General features: G+C 44.0%; 1 protein-coding gene across 3 annotated transcripts in view; it reads right to left on the bottom strand.

The window, feature by feature from the left end:
* Nucleotides 1-25460, bottom strand: part of PARP2 (poly(ADP-ribose) polymerase 2) — a 1124938-nt gene that overhangs the window by 589517 nt on the left and 509961 nt on the right. For 2 of the 3 annotated variants that reach the window (XM_044058251.1, XM_044058253.1), the window contains 2 exons: nt 23919-24059; nt 23490-23560 (listed from right to left, as the gene is read on the bottom strand). In XM_044058251.1, the coding sequence (XP_043914186.1) occupies nt 23490-23560; nt 23919-24059 (212 nt within the window). The remainder of the gene's footprint in view (nt 1-23489; nt 23561-23918; nt 24060-25460) is intronic. The other variant, XM_044058252.1, reaches the window with a different exon arrangement.

Here is a 25460-nt window from a genome sequence, read left to right as displayed (position 1 = left end):
TGGGGTAAAGCAGGTTTGCCCTACAGGCAAGAGGGATCTGAAGGGTATTTTAAGGCCACACAACCAAAAGCCGAGGGATTTATATCTAATTGGGAAAAGTTAATGGCAGTACAAAGGGGAAGTATGCAGGATAAAGGAGGACTACTATTTTGGATGCAAGCCATTAAGTAAAAAAAACGTTCTTTGCCACACAGGAAGCTGCTTCTACAACGTGCCAGGAGAATTTAAAAAGACTGAAGCAGTGTGCGAGTGGAGTAAGGCATATTTCAAATAGGGATATACAACAGTACACAATGCAGGAGGTGGCTGGATAATCAGCTAAAGCACCACAGCAATTAAAACAGATACACTAGGAAGTAAAGGCAAGAGAGTGGGATGTAGCCAAACAACTACTTTACTTGCTGATTTGGTACTGTGCCCAATACTAGGGATTTTTAGAACATTAAACACAGCATGAGAAAGAAATAAGTGAAAGATCAGTTCTAGTGGAGTCTCTAATGGAGCCCAGAACAGATGCTATCATCTGTCAGAAGTGGGGGGAGCAAAAGGCTATAGCTAAGGAAATTATTCTTTTAAACTAGAATACAGGATCTGAATCGCCTAAACATAGTAAGGCCTTACTAAGCTAGAACTATCGTCTGCCAAAAAGTAATTACTAGAAAAATGAAATCAAAATCTAAACAACTGTAATTGAACTATTGACCGTTATAAACTATATAAAAGAAGTACTGGTGGGATATTTACAAATGGGAAGGAGCAAATTACATAGAAATCAATAGAATTTGTGGGAACAATACATGCTAATGTTCAGGATAAGGAGCAATGTTTGAGGCAATGGAGCAATTTATGTTGTCATTCTGGAGTGAATGATAATTGTAAAAAGAAGACATACGTGTATACTGCACACATATAACGAAAATGTCACTATGGTTTGTTTTCTTTTCTATCAATGTATGTGCACCTATGTCACTTTGTAAACTGTGATTTAATAAAGATGCTTAAAGTCAACCACTGGAGCTTAGAAAGGATTAAAAAAAGATAAACAAACAGATTACAAAGGAACGATGGGAAGAGATTTCTATGCCACTTAAGTGTACGACAGAGTCCAGACAGTTTAGCATATTTTCGTAGAAATGTTTAAACAGGTATTTTTCCACACATCAAATATCTTCCAAGTGAAGAATAGGTGAGGGAGGTACAAAGCAGAAGAGAGGCAACTGGTAACCTATATTTTGGGAATGTACAAGGCTGACTAATTTTAAATACTCCTTACAGAACACTTGTATACAAATGTAGGGGAACAAACAGTAATAAGACAGGAGATGTTTTTTGATTTTGTGTTTAGCATCAGAAATGGCAAGACATATTAAGCCTTATAAAGCATAATGCCACTGGTAGCCAAAAAACATTAACAAGAAAGTAGAATTCAAAGAGTAAACCCACTTCAGACAATGTATCATGAATTGTAAAAGAAAGTGAATAAATGGAGATGGGACTTTAAGGAGAGAGGAATTAAACAGCATAAAAATAAAGGATATATCTGGAATAAATGCATACAAAATAGTGGTCAAGATCATCTGTTATGTAAGCCAGCGCCACAGAGATGAATAAAACCCTAACTGAAACTCAGGTGACCCGGGTTTGATTAGCAGGGCATCTGATGCACTGGCAGGAAAAGATAGGAGTGGCTATACCAGAGGGTAGGGCATTCAAAGACACTCCATTATGGAAGGTGTGGTACACACAGGGAAGTTGCCCTCCGATGTATGTCGGTGAATGCAGAGGAGGGATGAGGAAAATGAGGGAAAGTTCATAACAGCCCCAACAACAGGGGCAGTTACCAGCATGACCACCCAGGGGTCCCTTAAGATCCACACCAGCCCCACCTCACTTGGAGAAAAGTTTGTGGGAGGAAGGAGAAGCAGATAAATCCAGCGATGGACAAGGACATTGGTATGGCCAGAAAGGATGAAGCAGTGGGGGGGGGTTTGATGGTTAGCGAAGAATATGAAGTCATGATGTAAAGACCAATAATGAAGTTAAATTTATAATGCTTGAAGATGACAGTGGTCAAGTGTTCTTGATATTTTTATTATTAATGTCGGTGAAAGTACAGTTGTGTAGATGTTAGGGTGTATTTACTGTTATTACATTTGGGTAATCCTGCTGGCAGGTTGCCCACAGTCGGCCTGAATTCCAAAGTCTTGGGTCCTGAGTCGGCTGCTGTCACCCTTTCCCTGACATCAGGTCGTCAGGGGTATAAAAGAAGCAGCCGACACCATTTTCTTCAGTTTTTCTTGCCCCAGATGTCAGGTGCACCCTAAGAGGGTAGCCAAAAGTATACTTTATATATATATATATATATATATATATATATATATATATATCTATATCTAATCTATATGTGTGTGTGTGTGTGTGTATGTATATATATATATATATATATATATATATATATATACATATATATATACATACGTGTGTGTGTGTGTGTGTGTGTGTGTGTGTGTGTGTGTATATATATATATATATATATATATATATATATATATATATATATATATATATATATGTATATATCTAAAAATACATGCACCAATATAAATTTTACCTTCACCTACAAGCAAATACACCACATAGGTTGTGTAAATCTGAGAAGGAAAGAAAAGTTCCAGCAGAAAAAAGGGGGATGGCGGGTGGGTAACCTGGACTGCAACAGTGAATACATTCGAACATCTACATTTATGATAAGTGTACACAACTGTACTATGTTCTTCGTGTTTCACTGTTGCAATCATTACATTTGGGTAGAGTCCCAAAGCTATGGTTGGGAGGCTGGAGCTAAACAGCATTAGAAGCGGCTGTGAAGCCCTGCAGAACTGCAGTGGCAAAGCCTGCCCTGGATTTAGAGTTGAGTGGCAGACGATAGTGCTTTGTAAAGGTGTGCACTGAACTCCAAGTAGCAGCCTCTGAAATGTCTTTGGTTGGTACTCCCCTGAGAAAGGCTGCTGAAGTGGCTGCAGCTCTGGTGGAATGTGGCCTAATGCCCTTAGGCACTGGCTTGCCATGGTGTAAATAGCAGAAACGAATGCAGTGGCCTATCCACTTTGAAATAGTCTGCTTCGAGATAGCCTTTCCTTGTGATCCTGCAGCATATGCCACTAGTAATTGCTCTGTCTTCCTGAAAACTTTGGTTCTGTCCAAGTAGAATCTAAACTGTCTGTGTACGTCCAAAGAATGCAGAATTCTCTCCCCCTTGTTCTGTGGATTTGGATACAAAGTTGGCAGATGAATAGTTTGGTTAAGAGCCACACTGGACACCACCTTAGGCATAAATGTTGGGTTTGTCTTCAGTGAGACCCTGTCTGGATAGAAAATGATAAAAGGTTCCACACAGCCTTGAGTGCCTGTAGCTCAAACTCATCTTGCAGAAGTTATTGCTAGGAGCAGAGCTGTTTTCAAAGATAAAAACTTAATATCAGCAGTAGCAGCTGGCTCAAAAGGAAGCAGGGTGAGTTTTTCCAAGATATAGCTGAGGTCCCATGCAGGTATTGGTGATCTCCTTGGAGGCCCTAAATTTTTGGCTCCTCTGAGGTACTGCTTTAATAAAGGATGAGAAAAGATTGGTGGCCCTATATTGTAATGAGCCGAAATGGCAGAGGCATGAATTTTAATCGATGAAAAAGATAGGCCTTTGTCCAGCATATCAGTTAAGTATTGCAAAATCTGAGGAATATTTGATACAGCTGTACCCGTTCCTTGTGCCTGGTTCCAAGCACAGAATCTCTTCCATTTCCCAGCATAAGATTTTCTAGTACTAGGCCTTCTGGCTTCCAAACTGACATCCATCACAGCTTCACTGAGAGGTGTGTTTTGTATGACTACATTATCCGCCATGCTGCCAGGTTTAAAGTACTGAGTTGGCTGTGCAGGATCTGATTGTTTTGCTGGGACAGTAGATGCAGTATTTGAGGTAAGGTCCAAGCTGGGCATTGAGACAAGTTCCTTAGGATTGGATACCAGTACTGGCGGGGCCAGTCTGGGGCAATCAGTATCACCTTTGGCTTCTCCTGTCTGACCTTTAGGAGTACCTTGGGGAGGAGAGGCAGTGATGGAAAGGCGTATACTGATAGGGTATCCACTTTCAATGCTTGTCTGTGATAAGTCCTTGTGCAGAATCTTTTTAGTTGGTAGTTGTGAGGGGTGGCAAATAGATCTATGTCCAGACATCCCCATTTCCTTGTTATCATGCTGAAGACTTGTGGATCCAGTTGCCACTCGTGGGGATCCAGGAGGTTTCTGCTTAGTTAGTCTGCCAGAGCGTTTTCCTTTCCTGGCAAGAATTGTGCCTGCAGATGTACTTGGTAAGTCAATGCTGTGTCCCACAAAGTCATGGTTAGTCTGCAAAGGGGGCAAGAATGTGTGCCCCTTGCTTGTTTATATACCACATGACCGTGGTGTTGTCTTGTCTATCAGTAGTTGTCCTGGATGAAGTAGGTCCTTGAAGGCTGTCAGGGCATTCTGAACAGCTAGCATCTCTTTCTGACTGATATGTAGATGCACTTGGTTTGAGGACCATGTGCCCTTGAATGCATCTTCCTGCCATGTGAGCCCCCCAGGCATAATCTGATGCATCCGTTGTTAGTGTCTGCCTGGCTGGGGTTAATGTGAATGGCTGTCCCTTGTTCTGGTGATAAGCCTTCATCCACCATCGAAACTCCTGTTGCAGGCAGGGAATGAGAGTAATCATTGCTTCCAGGCTGTGGCAATGTTGAGTCCAAACACTTTTTAGGTACCATTGAAGTTTCCTCATATGCAGTCTTGCATATGGAATTAGAAGGATGCAGGGTGCCATGAAGCCCAAAGCCTGCAGAATTTTTCTTGCAGATAACTGGGCCTTTGTTGCCAACATTTTGAAATAGGTAATCAGTTGCCTTTGTTTGGCATGAGATAAGCCATCTAGGCAGTTGTATTTTAAGCTTGCACCCAGGAATATTATCCCTTGAGAGGGTACTAAGTTTTGATTTCTTTTCGTTCACTGTGTACCCTAGGCATGTTAGAAGTCTTTTCACAAACGCCAGATGCTATAGAAGAATGTCCTTGTTCTCTGCTTGAATTAGACATTTGTCCAAGTAAGGATATATTTGTATTCCTCTTTGGCTGCAGAATGCAATTACTGGTGCCAGGCATTTTGTAAAGACCCTGGGCGCAGTAGATAATCCAAAGGACAGTGCAGAGAATTGGTAATGCATTGAGCCCGCCTTGAATCTGACGTATCTTCTGCACGATTGTCTGACTGGGACATGCAGGTATGCCTCTTTTAGGTCTAAAGTCACAAGCCACGCATTCTTGCCCAGCATGGGCAGAAGCTGCTGCAAAGTCAACATTTTGAATTTTGGTATATCCAGGAATGTGTTCAGAATAGATAGGTCCAGTATTGGTCTCCAGGCCTTATCCTTTCTAGGTACCAAGAACAGTCGAGTAAAATCCTTGCCCCTGCTCTTGCTCTGGTACTTGTTGAATGGCCCCCATGTCCATGAGGGATGAGACTTGTTTTTGCACCTCTGCCCATTGATTTTTTGGCAGATCTAGCCAGCCGTTTGCCTTTAGCAGGGTATGGAAATGGAACTTGTAGCCTTGTGACACTATATTTAGAACCCATTTGTCCTGGGTTATAATGTGCCAACTTTGAGAAAAAAGTGCTAATTTTCCCCCTAAGGGTGCTGCCAGGAGGTAAGTGCTTGGTGCAGGCAGGGGGAAGTCATTGGGACTGTTTCCTGTATGGTTGTGATTTGTCTTCTCCAACTTTGGAGGTAGAAGCACCCTATTGCTTTGACCTGTATGAACCTTGCGGCTGGGATCTCCCTCTAGGGCATCTGGATCTACCCATTTGAGGTCTGTCTGACACAGGAAAGGACCAATTCTTTGGAGGCCAGTGTCTACTAAACCTAGGTGGCTGTACTTGTAAAAAATCTTTGACAATTTGCATAGATTTAGCTTTGTCCTCCATTTTCTTTAACACCTCTTCTGCCTTAACACCAAAAGTACAGTTTTGTACCTACCATAAATGTAGATGTTCGAGGGCACATACTGCTGCAGTCATTACACTTGGGTTATCCTGCCATCAGGTGGGTCCTCGGTCGGCCAAATTCCAAAGTCTTGGTCCGGCATTGGTTGTCATCGCTTCTTCCCTGACGTCAGAGCGGCAGGGTTATAAAAGAGGCAGCTGACGCCATTTTCTTCAGTTTTTCTTGCCCCAGATGTCAGGTGCCCCCAAATAGGTAGGCAATACATGATGTTATGCAGTCTAACATAAGTACATAAAACCGATCAGTAGTTGCAAGCAAATACACCATATAGGAATACCCCAAGTTGGATGTATGCTAGAGGTGTTTGTTCTAAGGCCTGTCCTGAGAGGGGATGGAGGGAGGGTAACCTGGACTGCAGCAGTATGTGCCCTCGAACATCTACATTTATGGTAGGTACAAAACTGTACTATGTTCTTCGTGCCATACTGCTGCAGTCATTACACTTGGGTGAATCCCAAAGCTATGGAAGGGTGGTTGGTATTAGACTGGATTAGGAGGGGCTAGAATGCCCTGCAGGACTGCGGTGGCAAAGCCCGCTCTGGATTTAGAGTATAGTGGCAGGTGGTAGTGCTTGTTAAAAGTATGCATTGAACTCCAAGTAGCTGCTTCCAAAATGTCCTTGGTTGGGACCCCCCTGAGATATACTGCTGAGGTAGCTGCTGCCCTGGTGGAGTGTGATCTGATGTATCCTGGCACTGTTTTCCCATGAAAAGAATAACAAAAGCGGATGCAGTGGGCTATCCATTTTGAAATAGTCTGTTTGGAGATAGTCTTTCCTTGAGCACCAGCAGCATAAGACACAAGTAGTTGTTCAGATTTTCTGAATGACTTTGTCCTGTCCAGGTAGTATCTAAGTTGTCTGTGAATGTCCAAGGAGTGCAGTAGTCTCTCCCCTTTATTTTGGGGGTTTGGATAAAAGGTAGGTAAAATGGATAGCCTGATTCAAAGCCACACTGGATACTACCTTTGGCATGAAGGTAGGGTTGGTACGTAAAGAGACTCTGCCCTGATGGAAAATGAGGAAAGGTTGCACTGCCATAAGGGCCTGTAGCTCCGAAACCCTGCGTGCTGAGGTAAAAGCCAAAAGCAGAGCCGTTTTCCATGACAAGTATTGTAGTTCTGCTGTGGAGGCAGGTTCGAAAGGAGGCAATGTCAATTTTTCCAGTACGAAGTTAAGGTCCCAAGCTGGAGCTGGTGGTTTTCGTGGGGGCCTTATATTTTTTGCCCCTCTGAGGAACTGTCTTAGCAAAGGATGAGAGAATAAGGGAGGATCCGCATTGTATTGGGCTGAAATAGCTGAGGCGTGGATCTTGATGGATGAGAAGGAAAGGCCACTGTTTAACATCTCAGCTAGGTACTGTAGTATTTGAGGTATATTTAATATCCAAGGATTTTGGCCTTTTGCTTGGTTCCATGTACAAAATCGCTTCCATTTGTCTGAGTAAGCTTTTCTGGTGCTGGGTCTCCTAGCCTCCAAGATGACATTCTGTACCTCCTTTGAGAGGAGTGTAGATGGATAAGTTAAGGTATTTTCCATGCAGCTAGATTTAGTGTCCTGAGGTGACTGTGGAGGATCTTGTAATTTTGCTGAGACAACAGCAGAGGGAATTGAGGTAGTATCCAAGGTGGTGAATGAGACAGGTTCTTTAGGAGCGGGTACCAATGCTGACAAGGCCAGTCCGGAGCAATGAGAATCATATGTGGCCTCTCTGTTCTGACTTTTAGTAATACTTTTGTCAGTAGAGGTAGAGGTGGGAAGGCATAGGTTGTCAATGTTGTCCAACTGAAAGATAGGGTGTCCACTTTCCAGGCCTTTGGATGATAGGTCCTTATGCAGAATTTTTTCAGCTGGTAATTGTTGTGGGAGGCAAATAGATCTATGTCTGGCTGTCCCCACTTTCGTGCTATCATTGAGAACACTTGAGGGTGTAACTGCCACTTGTGAGGATCTGTCATATTTCTGCTCAATTTGTCTGCCAGTATGTTTTCCTTTCCTGGCAGGAATTGCGCCTGTAGTTGTACTTGTAAGGCCAAAGCTGTGTTCCACAGGGACATTGCCTGTCTGCACAGGGGGTATGAATGTGTGCCTCCCTGCTTGTTTATGTACCACATAACTGCGGTGTTGTCTGTTCTTATTAATAGTTGGCCTGGATGCAATAGGTCCTTGAAGGCTGTGAAAGCATTTTGCACTGCTAGCATCTCCTTTTGGTTGATGTGAAGGTGCATCTGGTTTTGAGACCATCTTCCTTGAATGCACTGGCCTGCCATGTGTGCTCCCCAGGCGTAGTCTGAAGCATCTGTTGTGATGGTTTGATTTGCTTGAGGTATGCAGAAAGGGAGACCCGAGTTTCTTTGGCATGCTTGAGCCCACCACACAAATTCCTTTTGAAGGCATGGAATGAGTGGTATAATTGTTTCCAGGCTGTGTTTGTGCTGAGACCATACGTTTTTCAGGTACCATTGTAGTTTCCTCATATGCAGCTTTGCAAATGGTATTAGTAGAATGCAGGATGCCATGAACCCCAAAGCCTGCAGGATTTTCCTTGCAGTTAGCCGGGTTAAAGTTGCCATTTTTCTGAAGTATTGAGACAGTTTCCCTTGCTTTTCTAGCGTGAGGTAAGCCATCTGGGCCATTGTATTCAAGCTGGCACCCAGGAATATTATCTGTTGTGAGGGTATTAGTTTTGATTTCTTTTTGTTTACTGTGTACCCTAGGCAATTTAACATTTTTATTACAAACGCCAGATGCTGTAGTAGAATGTCCTTGCTGTCCGCTTGGATCAGGCAGTCGTCCAGATATGGGTAGATTTGTATTCCTTGTTGTCTGCAAAATGCAATTACTGATGCCAGGCATTTCGTAAATACTCTGGGTGCAGTAGATAAGCCAAAGGGCAATGCAGAGAATTGATAATGCGTTGTACCTGCAAGAAATCTGAGGTATCTTCTGCAATCTTGTCTGATAGGGACATGCAGGTATGCCTCCTTGAGGTCCAACGTTACCAGCCAAGACTCCTTGCCCAGCATGGGAAGAAGCTGCTGTAATGTGAGCATCTTGAATTTTGGTACCTCTAAGTATGTGTTCAGGATAGATAAGTCTAAGATGGGTCTCCAGTCTTTGTCCTTCCTTGGTACCAGAAATAGTCTTGAATAAAAACCTTGACCTTGTTCTTTTGTAGGTACCTTTTGTATTGCTTTCATATCCATGAGAGCTGAAATTTGCTTTTGTGCCTCTGCCCACTGATTTTGTGGCAGGTTTGGCATGCCTTTCATTTTTGGAAGGGTATGAAAGTGGAATCTGTAGCCTCTGTTTATGATGTCCAGAATCCATTTGTCCTGTGTAATAATGTGCCAATTGTCTGAAAATAAGGCCAGTTTTCCACTCAAAGGTGCTGACTTTAAATGTTTGTTTGGCAGGCGTAGGGGGAAGTCATTGTGTTTGTTTCCTGAATGGTTGTGGCCTTTCTTCTCCACCTCTTGGACTTGTTGCTTGCCATTGTCTAGGTCTGAAAGAACCTTGTGGTTGTCCTCTGCCCCTGGGGCGTCTGTACCTACACCCCTTTGGGGTCTGTCAGTGGCTGGAAAGGACCAATTTTTTGATGGCCAGTTTCTGCTGAACCTGTAAGAAATCTTTAACTGTTTGCATAGATTTTGCCTTTTCTTCCATTTTCTTTAAAACCTCCTCTGCTTTGACACCAAATAATACATCCTTTTGCAATGGTGCATCCAATAACTTTGCTTTTACATGATCTGGTAAGGTTTGCTCTTTTAGCCAAGCATGTCTACGCATCACAGAGCTGGTAACAGCTGCTCTACATGAGGCCTCCAATGAATCAAAACCACACTGTAAAGTATGTTTTCCCACTTGTTCTGCTCCATGCAACAAATCCTGCATCCCTTTTAAATCTGGTTGATCTGTTTGTGTCATCTTAAGTTTCAACTGGGAGAGCAAAAACTGCTGCTATTTTAGCATGCGAAATTGGCAGTTTAATGCCCTCATGGCTAAAGTGGCAGAAGTATACACCTTCTTTCCCCCATCTGTCTAATGCTCTGGAATCTCTTTCTGAAGGTAAAGGATTTTTAGCAGTAGAGGCCTTAATCCCCTTTGGACCCTGTGAAATGGTTTCTGGGTCAGCAGCAGGGCTTTTATATAGAAACTGGTGGGAATCAGGAACCCAGTAGTATCTGTCTGGTTTAACTGGGGCAGGAGGCAAGGAGTCTGGATTCAGACTGGCTTCTGCAAAAACATCATCCAAAATATCTAGAACAGGAGGAATAGCAAGGGGCCTATGCTGAGGAAGAAGAAGGAACACCCGGAGCCTTTTCTTAGAATCTGAGTAATCCTGTCCTTCCCAGTGGAAGTGTTCCCTCAAGGTATGCAAGGTTTCCCTGAAGGAATAGTCCTCTTGGGGGGATACCGAGGGAATCGACTCCTCTGCATCAGAGTCTTCATAGGGGGAATAGGAGTAATCCTGGTCTTCAAAAATACCTGAGGTAATGGAAGCTTGATCTGAGGAAGGGTAGTCTTCCTCCAACCTGGGACTTTTTTCTGAGGGGGGCTGTGAACCCCTGATAAGAGTAATTAAATCCTCAGCCATCCTGAGCATCTGCTTTTTAGGCATGGGTTGCTGAGAGGGGGTCAGAGGACCCTGTTTCCTAATTTTCGTAGGGCACGAAGAACATCAAAGTATCATGCTGTAAAGGTGCATCTAATAATTTAATTTTGATATGATCAGGCAAGATTTTGTTCCTTTAACCAAGCATGCCTCCTAATTACAGAACCCATAACTGCGGCCCTGCAGGAGGCCTCCAAAGTATCAAAAATCACATTGCAAATTATGCTTTCCAACTTGTTCAGCTGCATGCAATAAATCCTGCATTTCCTTGTTTTCTGCACATTCAGAGTTTAACAACATTTTCTGTTTAAGAAATGCCATGACATGTTGCTGATATTTGAGCATATGAAACTGACAGTTTACGGCCCTTATAGCCAAGGTAGCAGATGTGTAAACCTTTTTCCCCATCTATCCAGTGCCCTAGAATCCCTGTCAGAGGGGGTAGGGTTTTTGGCAGCGGACGCCTCAACTCCTTTGGGACCCTGTGAAATAGTTTCTCGGTCTGCAGCAGGGTTTTTAAAAAGGAATTTATGAGAGTCAGGAACCCTGTAATATCTGTCAGGCTTAACAGGAGCTGGAGGTAAGGAGTCAGGGGTCAGATTAGACTCCGAAAACACATCATCTACAATGTCTAACACAGGTGGAATGGCTAGAGCCCTGTGTTGAGGTAGTAAAAGGAAATCCCTGAGCCTCTTTTTAGATTCTGAAAAATCGTGGCTCTCCCAGTGGAAATGCTCCCTCATGGTATGCAAGGTTTCCCCAAAAGAATAGTCCTCTGGAGGAGAAGCTGAAGGTATAGATTCTTCAGCATCAGAATGCTCATAGGGGGGAAGAGAATATTCATGATCAGAAGAAACAGAAACCTGATCTGAAGATTCATAGTCAGTCACTTGCCTAGACCTCTTATCAGAAGGGGGATGGGAACCCCTAATCAAGGTAATCAAGTCTTCGGCCATTTTGAGCATCTGTTTTTTGGGCATAGAGGCCTGTCCACGTGGCTCTTGAGTTTGTTTCTTTGCTTTAGAAGGTGCTTTAGTCTTTGAAGCTGAAGTCGGTTTAATGTAAAGATGTTTAGGTCTGAATACACCCTCAGAAGCTGGTGCTTGCTCAGCAGCTCCGGACCCATCTGAGGGAATAGTGTCCGAGGCTCCAATACCTTGAGTTTCCAGCGGCATAGCCGACTCCACGTGGGAGTCGGTAGCGGCCTGCGACTCCGGTGAACCGGCGACTGGCTTAGGACAAGCTTCGTCGTCGGTTTTGGACCTAGGTTGTTTATCTCTCTCCTTTTCTTTGCGGTTTTTGTGAACTCCGGCAGTCGGATGGCTATCGGATGACATTTCTGGATAATTAAACCTGCGTCCAAAATAGTTTAAAGCAAAATCATACCGACGCTGAATAGTGCATTGGTTAAATCTAGCACAAAACCGACAACCAGAAACATTGTGATCAGGGCCTAGGCAAGGAATACAGTAAGAATGAAAGTCCTTATGAGGTATTTGCTTTCCACAAGAAATACAATTATTAACTTTTTCTGACATCAGTCTCGAGCAAGAAAAAAAGTTTCCCCAACGGGGTACTTAGCTTTATTGAAGACTTCGGATCTGAAATTTGATTTTCGAAAATCTCAGGAGTCCGCCGACCGGCACTTGCGAACTGCTTTTGCTTTGGGCACCACGCGACAAGAAAGACTAAAGAAAATGGCGTCGGCTGCATCTTTTATACCCCTGGCGCACTGACGTCAGGGAAGGGGCGACAGCAGCTGACGCAGGACCCAAGACTTTGGAATTCAGGGCAACCTGCCAGCAGGATTACATCGGGTCTGAAACTCGAACACGAAAATCTCAGGAGTCGGCCGACCGGCATTTGCGAACTGCTTCTGCTTCGGGCACCGCACGGCAAGAAAGACTGAAGAAAATGGCATCAGCTGCTTCTTTTATACCCCTGACTACCTGAGGTCAGGTAAGGGGCGACAACAGCTGACGCAGGACCCAAGACTTTGGAATTCAGTGCAACCTGCCAGCAGGATTACCCAAATGTAATGACTGCAACAGTGAAACACGAAGAACATCTTACCTTTAAAAAAAAAATGAGAGTATTTATCAGTTTGCACATATTTACACTATAACATCCCTGTTCTTTACACAGAAATTTCAACAACTACCTCTTTGAAAAAGATCTTCTAGGACTATACTGACCTTACCAAAAGGGTCTCAGGATGTAAAACTAAACCGGAGGGTGGTGGACCAACACTAACACAAAACCTCTGCTGTCTAGCCTAGATGGTGTAGGCAGAGACATTTATTTATTTATTAATTTCCAGTTTGGTGACCGGGGAGGTCCACTGGGCTCTAAGAGCCCGTTTTCAGTGGAGGCCCAGGGCGAAAAGCTCCATAGTACAAAGTATAAACTACATAATACAGAATACATAGTACAAAGTAAAAGATAGATAGTTCAAAGTCAAACAATTCAATACATAGTTGCTAAGGTGAGAATAGCTCCATAATACAAGTATAAACTACATAATTCAGAATACATAGTACAAAGTAGTACATAATTCAAAATACATAGTACAAAGTAGAAGAAACATAGTTCAAAGTGAACAAGAGTCAATACATAGTTGATAAAAGGCGCAGTAAGCATCTTGTGGGTATAAAATGGTAAGTAAGAACAGCTGGACTGCAATATATATATATATATATATATATATATATATATATATATATATATATATATATATATACACACACACACACAGTATATCTTACATATTTACATGTTTGTAGGTTGAGAACAGTTGTAAGGGGTAGAATTTGTTCGTAGGCTAGAAATGTCAGATAGTGATCTGAGAGTAGTTATTGGGGAATAGATCCCTGGTAAGTAAGGGAAATGGGACTTTGGATGTGATGAGTTAGGTAGGTAGTATGCAATTGCACTTCCAGCTATGGGAGAGGTGAGAATGGAGCTGGATTTTGAAGAGTTCAAAGTTTTCAGAGATTCTTAGCGATGGAGGGAGGGAGTTCCATTTTTTGGCTAAGGTAACGGATAGAAGTAGCTGCCCAGCAGGACGATTTGGTTTATACACTGAAATTAGGTTTTGGAAAGCAGATCTTAGGGGTCTGAAAGGGGTATATGAAAGGAAAATGTTAGCAAGTGCTGGACATGCATTACGTTTGAAAATAAGCTTGTGGGCTGTACAGATTTGGAGGTAGTTCAGGTAATTGGGAAGTTCTAGCCATTTCAGCTGATGAAGGTGTATACAGTGGTGAGTAGATAATTTGGATGAGGTTGCAAACTTTGAGATTTTATTGTAGCAGCTTTCTAATTTAGAAATGTTAGAGGAAGACAGGTTGGTTAGTAAGGGAGCACCAAACATTAGAGGGAGTAGTAAGTAGGCTGATGCCAGGGTCCGTTTAGTTAAGGGGAAGAGGAAGTGTGAGTTTCTGTACAGCATGCCAAGTTTCTGATGTTTTTATTTAATATTTAGTTGAATGTGGGTATCAAATTTTAGATTCTCATCAATAGTAACCCCAAGAGGTTTGGCAAAACGGACAGTTTCTATAGTGGATTTAGCATGGCTGATAATTTTGAAGGAGATTTTGTCAAGAAAAAGAAGTTATGTTCTTACCATAACGTTCCATGTGAATTGTTCTTCTCGCCTTTGTTCTTACACATGGGTTCGGAGCTGATCCTCGGCTCCAAGTCGGCCACTTCACAAGCTCTGCATCTAAGAGAAAGCTCGAGACACAGTCTATATCCCATGATCTTCCTCTACCATCCCTCAGATCTAGTTTGCAAAAACCAGAAAGCAGTACTAATCACTGCGTCTAACTGTCACGCAATCACACACACTTGAGGCTGAATACTACTAGAACCAACCACAGATAGGCAAAAAGCCAATAGGCAACTTACTGAAGGCTAGGTAGAGAAGGCAACCTTGAAAACCCAACCAGACACTAGTCATACCCGTTCTTCCAGAACGTGGTGGGGGATGGAGGGAGGGGATGTAAGAACAAAGGCGAGATGAACAATTCACATGGAACGTTATGGTAAGAACATAACTTCTTTATGTGAAATTTTTCGATCTCGCAGTTTGTTCTTAAACACGGGTAGCGTCCCTAGCTCTGTTACCCTGGGTGACTCATGGAAGAACGTTCCCGAGTACAATGGAACCAAAGGACGCTCTGTCCTTGGAGGACCTGTCTACTTTGTAGTGAGTGACAAATGTATGAGGTGTTGCCCACGTAGCCGCCGCACAAATAGTATCCAACGGAAGAAGAGCAGCATGGGCAGAAGTAGAAACGGCCCTGGTAGAATGAGCCTTAGGCTTAAATGGAAGTGGTTGCTTTGAAGCAGAATAAACAAAATTTATGCAGTCCGAAAGCCATTTGGATAATGTCCGCTTGGTTACTGCCATGCCCTTCTTATTATCTGCGAACGACACGAACAGCTGATCTGATTTTCTGTAATCTTTTGTTCTGTCCAGATAAAACCTCAGTTGTCTATGTACATCCAACTTGTGTAGCATGTATTCCATTTTGTTTGAATGGTTTTTGAAAAATGTGGGGAGTTCAATAGATTGGTTAATGTTAAGTACAGAGCATACCTTCGGGAGAAAGGACGGATTTGTACGCAAGGAAACTGTCTGGGTGAAAAATCATGTATGGCAGTCCGACTGACAATGCCTGTAGCTCTGAAATTCTACGAGCCGAAGTTAACAGCAATGAGAAAGAGGGTCTTCCATGACACATACTTAATTGAGCAGGTTGACGCTGGTTCAAATGGTGATCGCATAAGCTGAGACATCAAATTCAAATTCCATTGGGAAACCAGCTCGCGGATGGGTGGTCGAAGGTGAAAGGTACCCTTCATGAAGGCCCTACAAAGCCTGTGAGACACAATAGAAGAATCCCCTTCACCTACATGGAAGTTCGATATGGCCACTAATTGCACCCTTATCGTAGAAGTAGAGGCCCCTTTGTGAAACAGTGTGGATAAAAATTATAGAATTTTGTGTATCGGGGCCACCAAGGGATCTAATCTTTGTGCTGACGCCCAGCAAACAAAACGTTTCCATTTGCTTTTGTATAATTTTCTGGTAGAAGGTTTGTGGGAAGAAACTACTAAACTTAGACCTGGCTAAATTGGGAAGTGGCGCAGCCAAGCTGTCAGTTTGAGGGACCGTAGAGACGAATGAGGAACTCCCGACGAGTGAGTCAAAAGGTCTGGCTCCGGGTCCAGAATCCATGGTTCCTCCATCAGGTGGGCATGAAGGAAGGGAAACCAGATCTGTCGAGGCCAGAATGGCGCGATGAGTATGATAGTCCTTTCCAGGTTCCTGGCTTTCTGTAGAAATTTGGGAATCAAGGGGAGAGGAGGAAAAGCATAAAGGAGACCCGGGGGCCAATCGTGTACCAGTGCTTCCCTGGGGGCACCCCCCAGAGGGGGAAGAAGGGCAAAGTAGCTTCTGCATTTGGCATTCAAGGGGGATGCAAAAAGATCGCAGCAAGGCTGGCCCCATCTGCGGAAAATCCTTTCCGCCACTTGGCTGTTCAGGGACCACTCGTGTGGCAACAGGATGGCTCTGCTCAACCTGTCCGCAATGATGTTGGATGACCCCGGGATGTGCGTTGCTATCAGAAAACGACCTGTGGATGCCGCCCACTGCCGAATTCTCAGGGCCTCTCTGCATAATGGATAAGATCTGGTTCCACCCTGCTTGTTTATGTACCAGACCACAGACATATTTGTCCGTCTGAACTGCCACTGTTCCTACAGGTAGAGATTCGTGGAAGTGTTGCAACACTAGGAACACCGCTCTCAGCTCCAGAACATTGATATGCAGATTGTACTCTATCTTGGACCACGCTCCTTGGACTGTTCTCCCCTGAAAAAGCCCCCCACCCCATCAGGGAAGCGTCCGCGGTTACTTTGGCTGTAGGACTGGGTAATACAAATGGACGACCCATCGTCAGATCCTGGCTGTTTAGCCACCATTGAAGATCCCGCTTGCAAGATTCCGTGATCGAGATGTGGTGTGACAGAGGAAGTCGTTGGAACAACCACTGCGCGAAGAGCAGCCACTGGCGGATCCTCATGTGCATCCTGCCCAGAGGAACTGCAATCAGCGTGGCTGACATCATGCCTAGCACTTTCAGCGCTTGTGCCGTAGAAACATTTCTGTTCTGAATGAGAATAGCGACCTGGTCTCTGAGGGCTGATACTCTTGTTTGTGGGAGCTTGATCAGCATTGTAGTAGTATCTAGCTCCACCCCTATGAATGAGATATGCTGTGAGGGCGATAAGGCAGATTTTTCGAAATTGACTGAGATCCCTAAATGGGAACAAAGGTTGATCGTGTACTCCCTGGATTGTAAAAGGCGATGCTTGGTGGTGGCGGTGAGGAGCCAGTCGTCCAGATACGGAAACACCTGGAATCCTATCCGCCTCAGGTGAGACGCCACTACTGCCATGCATTTGGTGAACACCCTGGGGGCTGAGGTGAGACCAAAGGGCAGCGCTCGAAATTGGAAATGACTGGCTCCCAGCCGGAAGTGCAGATGATCCCGGGACGCTTTGGCCATTTTGATGTGGTAGTAAGCATCCCCAAGATCTATAGAGCACATCCAATCGTCCTTCTGTAGGAAAGGAAGGATCGACTGTAGCGTGACCATCTGGAATTTTTCCTTCCTTACGAAGGTGTTGAGTTTGCTGAGGTCCAAAATAGGCCTCCAGTCCCCTGTTTTCTTTGGAACTAAAAAGAACCTTGAGTAAGTTCCGGGATCCTATCTGGTCAGCCGGGACGGGTTGGATGACTCTTTTTTCTAGCAGCTTTTTTATTTCTACGGCTGCTCGATCTCGCAGACTGGGTGGAACATCTGGAACTCTCTTTTGCTGGGGGGGGCAAGGTGATAAATGGGATGTTGTATCCTATGGTTACTACGCTTTTTACCCAAGAATCTGTAGTAAGACTTAGCCAGGCCTCTGGGTATAAAGCTAAGCGACCCCCGACTGCCTCCAGAGTATGACAGTCGGGCCTCCCTTCAGGAGTGCTGGAAGGGCTTCCCAGGGACGCTTATCCCTGTCGCCCTGGTTCTGCGGACCCCCTCTGCCGCCTGGGTGGCGTCTTCCATTCCTGCCTCCTCCTCTGCCTCTGGAGGGGGCGTCGCTCTGTGTGGGCTGGAAAGATCCCAGAGTCTTTCGGAACCACATTTTTCTGCCTCTTTGCCCTTTGGGGTACGGTCTGGTCGGGGCAGAAAAACGGACCCCTACGGCAGACAAGGTCTTACCTTCTTGCTCACACCGAGTGAGAGTCTCCTTCACATTGGGTCCGAACAGGGTGGCACCATCAAAGGGGGCATTGGTAAAGGAAGACTTGAAGGCTTCCGCAAAGGAGCAAAGGCGCATCCAGGATTGCCTCCGTAGACAGATCGCTGAAGCTGCAGCCCTACTCGAACCTTCGGCCGCATACGAGATGAGCCTCATGGACGAGTTTATTATCGAAGTGAGGGTGTTAAGTTGTGCTGTTACCTTTTCGGAGACAGCAGCATCTGTGTTACCTTGGAGAGTATCTCCCAACTCTTTAATGAGATCTCTCTGAAGTCGCGTAAAATGTGTGAGATAGTTCAGCGAACGCATGGAAAAAGTTGCTGAACTGAAAACGCGCTTCCCGTACCTGTCCATAGTCCTGGAATCCTTATTAGGAGGATGAACAGAGGAAGATGACTCAAGACATTTCCTTCTTCGTGGCTGCCGCTACCACCATAGCATCCACTGGAACTCCTTTTGTAAGATAAGCCTTGCCTCGGGGGGCAGTAATATACTTGTTCGGCTTCCTAGGGACTGGTTCCACTGTATCTGGAGTTTCCCATGCCCTTTGAGCTATCAGATCCATTAGTTCATCGAAGGGCGGGGTCACCCAGGACATAGAAGGTTGAGCCCCAAATGCCTTCAGCAACATCGATTTGTCCTCAGTGGGGGCAAGGGTCTGCCAATCACCATTCTGTTTCAAGATCTCCAGAATGTCAGCAAACGAGACATCCTCCGAGGGGGACCGTGGGGACCCCTCTGACTCATCCAAATCGGTGTCCGATGTGAGTGATTCTTGCGGAGAATCAATGTGCCTCCTCTTGCACAATCTCTTCCTCGGGACTTCATCACAGAGGGCATCTGGTGAAGCTTCCAAGGAGCAGGGGACACCCTCTGGGGTTGGGCTGAGGCATTGGGTCTCTACGCTTGGGGGGGATCACTGGTACAGAAACAGAACGCGGCCCTTTGGGGGAAGGAGAGGATGACTCCAATGAAGTGAATGTCTGTTCAGACAAGAACTTCCTCATTACGTCGAAGGCACCGGAGCCCCGGGCCGAGGACTCCACCGGGTCCGAAGAGCACGGTAGTTTCCCCGAGACTGGGACCACGGGCTCCGACCCAGAGGACGGAGCCGAACTAATCTGTGCCAAGGCTCCGAGGGGAAGAGTCGGAACCGAAAGCTCGGTTCGACTCTCGGCCCCGGAACCAAGGAGAGACCGTCGGCTCCGTGACTCCTCGATGGGCTCTGAGGGAGTCGAGGTCAGTGGCGCCGATCGCACAAAGGTAGGCTTCGGCGCAGAGGGTTCAACAATCATCTGTTCCTCTTCTCCCGGCTCCGAAGACTCGAAGGGTCTCGGAGGAGGATCTGCTGGAGATACAGGAAGGGCTTCCAGTTTCAAAACCAACTGGGACGAAACCGCAATTAGTTTGGACAGGGCCGTATTCTCCATGAGCTTCTGTACCACACGATCCATGTCAGTATCAGATAACGGCCTGGAAGAATGGGGCGAAGGGGCCGAAGATGTCACCGACCGAAGGATCGAGGGTGGAGGCGGCGACCAAACCTTAGACGAGGTGCTCGGAGCCGATGACCTGGGCTCCGATACCTTCGAAGTCTTCGACCCCTTCGTAGACTTGGACGCCTGATCAGCCTTCTCCAAGGCTCCTTAGAAGTCAGGCTTTAGTAAGCCCCTTTCTATCAGCTTCCTGCGCCTTTCCATCATGACCCTTCCACTGAAAGAGTGACAAATAGAGCAGTCCTCCTGCAGGTGGAGAGGGCCAAGACAGTAGACACAGGAAGCATGATAGTCAGTAATGGACATCTTCTGTCCACACTGACACCTTTTGAACCCTGATTTAGCTTTTTCAGCCATAACTGACAGGGAACAAACTTTACCAAGCAAAATAGCTAGTCTAAGAACAATATCACACTAAATATGAACAGCTAAGAAAATAGCAACAGCTCTAATTTAGCTAAAGAATAAATATATATATATATATATATATATATATATATATATATATATATGTATGTATAACAAGGGAGTATATATCACAAAACACTGCACACAAATACTAAATAGCTAAATACTAGAAAAAAATCTCTAACTAAGCTCCTACGAGCCCTGACAGAATTAAATAGGCCTAAGCCCTAAGATTATATTTACTAATATATCGCTAGGCAAAAACTCCCAGGTATATATATATATATATATATATATATATTACAGCGGCAAACTAGATCTGAGGGATGGTAGAGGAGGATCATGGAATATAGACTGTGTCTCGAGCTTTCTCTTAGATGCAGAGCTTGAGAAGCATCCGACTCGGAGCCGAGGATCTGCTCCGAGCCCATGTGTAAGAACAAACTGCGAAATTGAACAATTTCACATGGATAGATTCTGAAGGGGTGAACAGTAGGATTTTAGATTTGCTGGCATTTAAAGAGAGGTAGTTTTGAAGCATCCAGTTCTCAGTAGTTGAGAAAGCAGTTTGAGTTGTAGTTTTGAGCTCAAGGAGGTTGGAGGCAGAGCAGACTAGTGTGGAGTCGTCTGTGTATTGTACTATTCTGGTGTTGGGAATTGATGTGTAGAAATCATTAATGAAAATATTAAAGAGCATAGGGCCAAGTATGGATCCCTGGGGTACCCCAGTTGGGGTTTGAAGGAAGGCAGAGGTACCAGTTTTCCATTTCACAGCCTGGGATCTAACAGAGAGGTAGCTGCTAAACCAGCAGATGGTGTTTTGTGAGAGGTTAAGTTTTGAGAGGTGGGTAAGGAGGTGGGTATGGGAGACCGTATCAAAGGCTTTGGAGAGGTCGAGGAGGACTGTGGATACTAGATTTCCGGAGTCACAGGTATGTCTTACTATGCCTAGGAATGAAAGAAGAGCTGTCATTGTACTATGGCCAAACCCATGTTGGGTTGGGGTGAGGAGTTGGTTATTTGTGTGGAATGGCATTAGCTGGAGGTGGATACATTTCTCAAGAAGTTTTGAAATAGTAGATAGTATTGCTATGGGTCAGAAGTTGGAGAAGTTATTTTTGCATCCTTTGTGGAGGGGTAGGATGAAGGCGGAACGCCATAGTTTAGGGACATAAGATTCCTGTATGGATATGTTGATAAGTATACTAATGGGAATGTCAATGCTGTCTGCTGCTAGTTTTAGAAAGCTAGAGGGGATATTGTCAGGGGCATTGGAGCAAGGCTTACGTTTAGAAAGAAGTTTCTTTATGTATGAAGTGGAGATGGGTTTGAGATGAAATGTAGGAGAGTTTAGGATGGGAGATTGGGGAGAGGATTTGAGATGGGGGGAGGAGTTGTTGTTAGGGAAGGTTTTGGTAAGTTTTGCTACAGAGTTAGTAAAGAAAGAGTTGAACTGTGTGGCTATTTCTGTGTCAGGCTTGCTGGTGTCAGGGCAAGGACTGTTTTTGGTACCTGGATTAAGAAGGGAGTTGATGGATTTCCAGAATTGTTTGGGATTTGTGGAATGATTGTTCTGGAGTTTAATATAGTATAATTTTTTATCCTGTGTAATATGTTTTTTGGCTAGGTTGCGGAGTTGTTTGTATTTAAGAAGGGTGTTCAGGTGTTTATTGCGGTGACAGAGTTTCCAGGTCTTGTCCCTTTGTAGCATGAGAGTTTTGGTATCCTTAGTAAGCCAGGGGGTGGAATTGGTCTTTATCCGTTTTGTTCTTGGAGAGGCCTGGGAGTTTAGGGTATCTATGAAGGTTGAGTTGAAGAATTCTACAGCGTTATCTAGAGGTAGGGGTTTTAGATTGTCTCAGTTTATAAGTTTTAGAGAATTGGAAAAAGTTGTGGCAATGAAGTTAGTGAGATTCCGGGTCTGTATATATTGGTGTAGGTGAGGAGAGGATGGAGTTGATCTATGGATGAAGGCTGGTAAGTGATCAGTAACGGAGTCTGGTAATGTGCCTATGAGGGAGATGTTTGGGTGTGAGACAAGGATCTAGTCCAGTATGGAGCCTGGGGAGTTATTTTTATTGGGTCTAGTTACAGCATTAGTAAGTTGAGAGAAGTTATATAGATTGATGGATATGGCGGGGGTTTTGGCAGTAATTCTATTCCAATCAATGTTAACATCTCCTAGAATATATGTCTCATACTTGATATTGGTTGAGACCCATTGAAGAATTTCCTCAAGAGTATTGATATTTCCTGGGGGAATACAGAGGGCTATGACACAAATGTTATGATTATTTAGTTTAAGGGTGCCTATGACTAGTTCAGCATTGTTGAATTGCTGAATTGGATTTTGGTAGGGGGTGATGGAGAGTAGGTTGGAGTAAATGAGGGCTACTCCTCCTCCCTTTTTTTGGGGGGGGGGATCATGTCTGAGAGTTTGAAAACCTGGAGGTAGGAATTCTGAGTCATCTATATTGGGTTTTAACCATGTCTCTGATATGGCTACTATGTCAGGTTGGGTATGGTATAGCCATGCATGAAAGAGGCCTATTTGGTTGTTTAGACTCTGGACATTGATAGTTAGGAGTTTGAGATATTTAGGGTTGGAAATATGGGTGGTAGTAGGGGTAGTTGGGGTGTTGTTTACAGTAGGTCCTGGGTTGGGGTGTATGTCACCTGCTAGGCATAGGAGGTTGAAGGGGAATGTGATAAGGGATTTGTGTTTACTTTTGGAGCATATTGAGAGGAATAGTAATGATTTAGAAGTTTGATGTTTCATGGAGGTAGGATGTTTTAGTTTGAAGCAGAGAAGTGGGTGTAGTTGTATTAGGTTGGGAGATATTGTGTGGAAGTGAGATGAGGTAAAAGAATGAGTGTTGGTAAGGGTGATGGTAGGATGGGGGGGGGATAGAATTGAGAGTGGTATTCTGAAAGATGAATAAGAGGTAGCATGGTATAGAGGAATTAGAAGCATTAGACAGAGGCTAGGGATTCTTTTCTGAATTATGCCAACATCTGTGACCTTCACGGATGACAGAAAGGAAATAAGTAGAGATGAACTTATAGGTGCTGAAGGATTTCTGAGCACTAAACCTGGGGGAGGGGGGTGGCATCATAGGGAAAATAACTCTTGAAATAAGGTAGGTGAAACTCTCATTTAAACATATGAGAAGCAAACTACACAACGCAGATTCAGGAAGTGATGACAATGACGGAAATCTGTATATTGTGAACGGAAATTGGGGACAACAAATTCCATTAGTACAGTATATAAAATGATTGCTTGACAGAGTTAATTGACAGTAGAATTACGGACTTCAAGGTTCGGCAGCTTTGTTCTAGTAATGCATACAAAATTATTTATTGGTCTTTCAAAAGGAATTTTACTATCCAGTATGAATAACAGCTGACCAATATATGATATACTAAAACAAACAAAAGATTAACCAAAACAAATAACAGAGATAAATTGCACACCTATGTATTAAAAAAAGCTTCAGCAATTGTATACATTGTTTAAAGCATTGCACGGCCCTCTAAAAAAAAAAAATGCTTACCTTTCCAACTTTAGCCTTACATTCTGCATCGACAGGTGCTTTTCCCTTCACAACAAGAGTTTTAACGGTTTCTGTGCCAGAACATGAGCAAAAGTTAAAGACATCGGCTTTAAACTATTGAACTAGACATGCTGCACATTTTTTTCCCTTGGTACACTTTCAAAATGAAAGTATTTTGATCAAATTTAAGCTCTTCTTCCTAAACTGAGTGTATACAGTAAATTTTATTTAAGAAAATCAGTAATGCTGCTTATACTAGGTACTGGATGTTAAAATAAAAAGTCCCCCCCCAAATAACTTACAAATCATGACTCTATAATCACATCAGAAAGAAAATAATAAACATGTCTCAAAAACAAGCAAAACATACTTGAACCAGAACTGTAGTGAATATCAAAAAGAACAGAGGGCTGTTACAAGCTGCCTTACCTTTTTGATCCGGGCCATTTGTCTCCGTTTGACTGCTATTCGCACTCTGCTTGCTGGTCCCACGATTTCTCTTTGCAGGTTGCTTGATGGAGTTACTAGAGCTGGGAACAGGCTTTGGAGTTTCTTCGGCTTCCTCAACAGCTGCATCAACAGAGGAGGGTGAACCTTTTCTTTACTTAATACTTCCACTTGCAGTTTTCCTCATCCCTTCAATCATTCCTTAGCTCCCTAATACTTCCCAGTTCCAACCATTTCATTACCAAAAGCCTGCCTGTGTCTCCACACTATTTGGGTAGGTTTACCCCTCAAACTCTAACCACCCAGCTAGGTCACTTTGAGAGTCAACATCAGTGGTGCAAACCTGCTTGTAAGCGAGGCTGTCACATTATGCAGATAATAAATAGAGCATAGAGAAAACTATGATGATCTATAAATGCATGATTTGCATCTTCAGGCTCATTTGTCAATTCAGTGCGAGTGCCAGATGTAGCTAACAGGGCTGCAATACAACCACAGATGAATTGTGTGGTTACCTTCAGAAACTTCTTCTTGGAAGACGCTCAAATGTCATTTCCTCAAAAAGCACAGCATGGGCTCTTTTTCAGCACAGTTTGCTTTGTGTTATAAATGTTAGTACTACTATCACATAAAGGAGCCAGCCCTGCCTGTTCATAACAAAAGCCCTCAAAGGGATCCGTACTGAATCATTAGCATTTCATCTTGGAACCAGAGTGGCTGACTGGTTAAAGCTCCTGATGGACCACTTCAGGGTCCGAGGGTTCAAAGTTCATCTTTCACAGTATGTCCGAAATGTGAATGTTCTCATCATGTCTATCTGGAGCTATGGTTTGCTCTATCCTCCCCAAAAATGCAGACTAATTGGCTACTCTAAAAATACCTTGCCCTCATAACAGACAGAGGTTTTGAGAATCTGGAAAAAAGAACTAGCTCTTTTACCAGCTTAAAAAAAAAAGTTGCTCACAGTTGAGCATGAATACTCAGATGATGAGGACAAAGAACAATGTTGACTACTGTGACCATGTCAGTGAAGTAGCAATCAGCACAAACTAAATTTGGTGCTTAAGAAAAGGGATTAAAAAAAAAATCAAGGAAATGTGCCAGATAGATATACCATCTCTCACTTTCTCCTGTGCACATGTTTGTGCACATACACACAGTATATACATCCTGGCTACTGTTTTATGCAGTCAAATAGTGTGGGATACACAGCTACTACAACCCACTTAGTTTACCTAAATAAAGTACTTCTCTGCTGTTGCAGTTTGGTTAAAAACAACATTTCAAGTAAACAAGGTAAGAAATAAAACTGTGGAAAGGCTCAAGATAAGCCATATGAGACGGGAAGCAAAGAAAAGTACAGTTTTGTACCTACCATAAATGTAGATGTTCGAGTGCACATACAGCTGCAGTCATCACACTTGGGTTATCCTGCCGTCAGGCGGGTCCTCGGTCGGCCGAATTCCAAAGTCTTGGTCCGGCGTCGGTTGTCGTCGCTTCTTCCCTGACGTCAGTGTGACAGGG

This window comes from Protopterus annectens, chromosome 16.part0, assembly GCF_019279795.1.
Source record: "Protopterus annectens isolate FY-2018-M chromosome 16.part0, PAN1.0, whole genome shotgun sequence".
In the NCBI taxonomy this organism is placed as follows: domain Eukaryota; kingdom Metazoa; phylum Chordata; order Ceratodontiformes; family Protopteridae; genus Protopterus; species Protopterus annectens.
The sequence above is the reverse complement of the archived record's forward strand: the minus strand, read 5'-3'. Positions and strand labels throughout refer to the sequence as shown.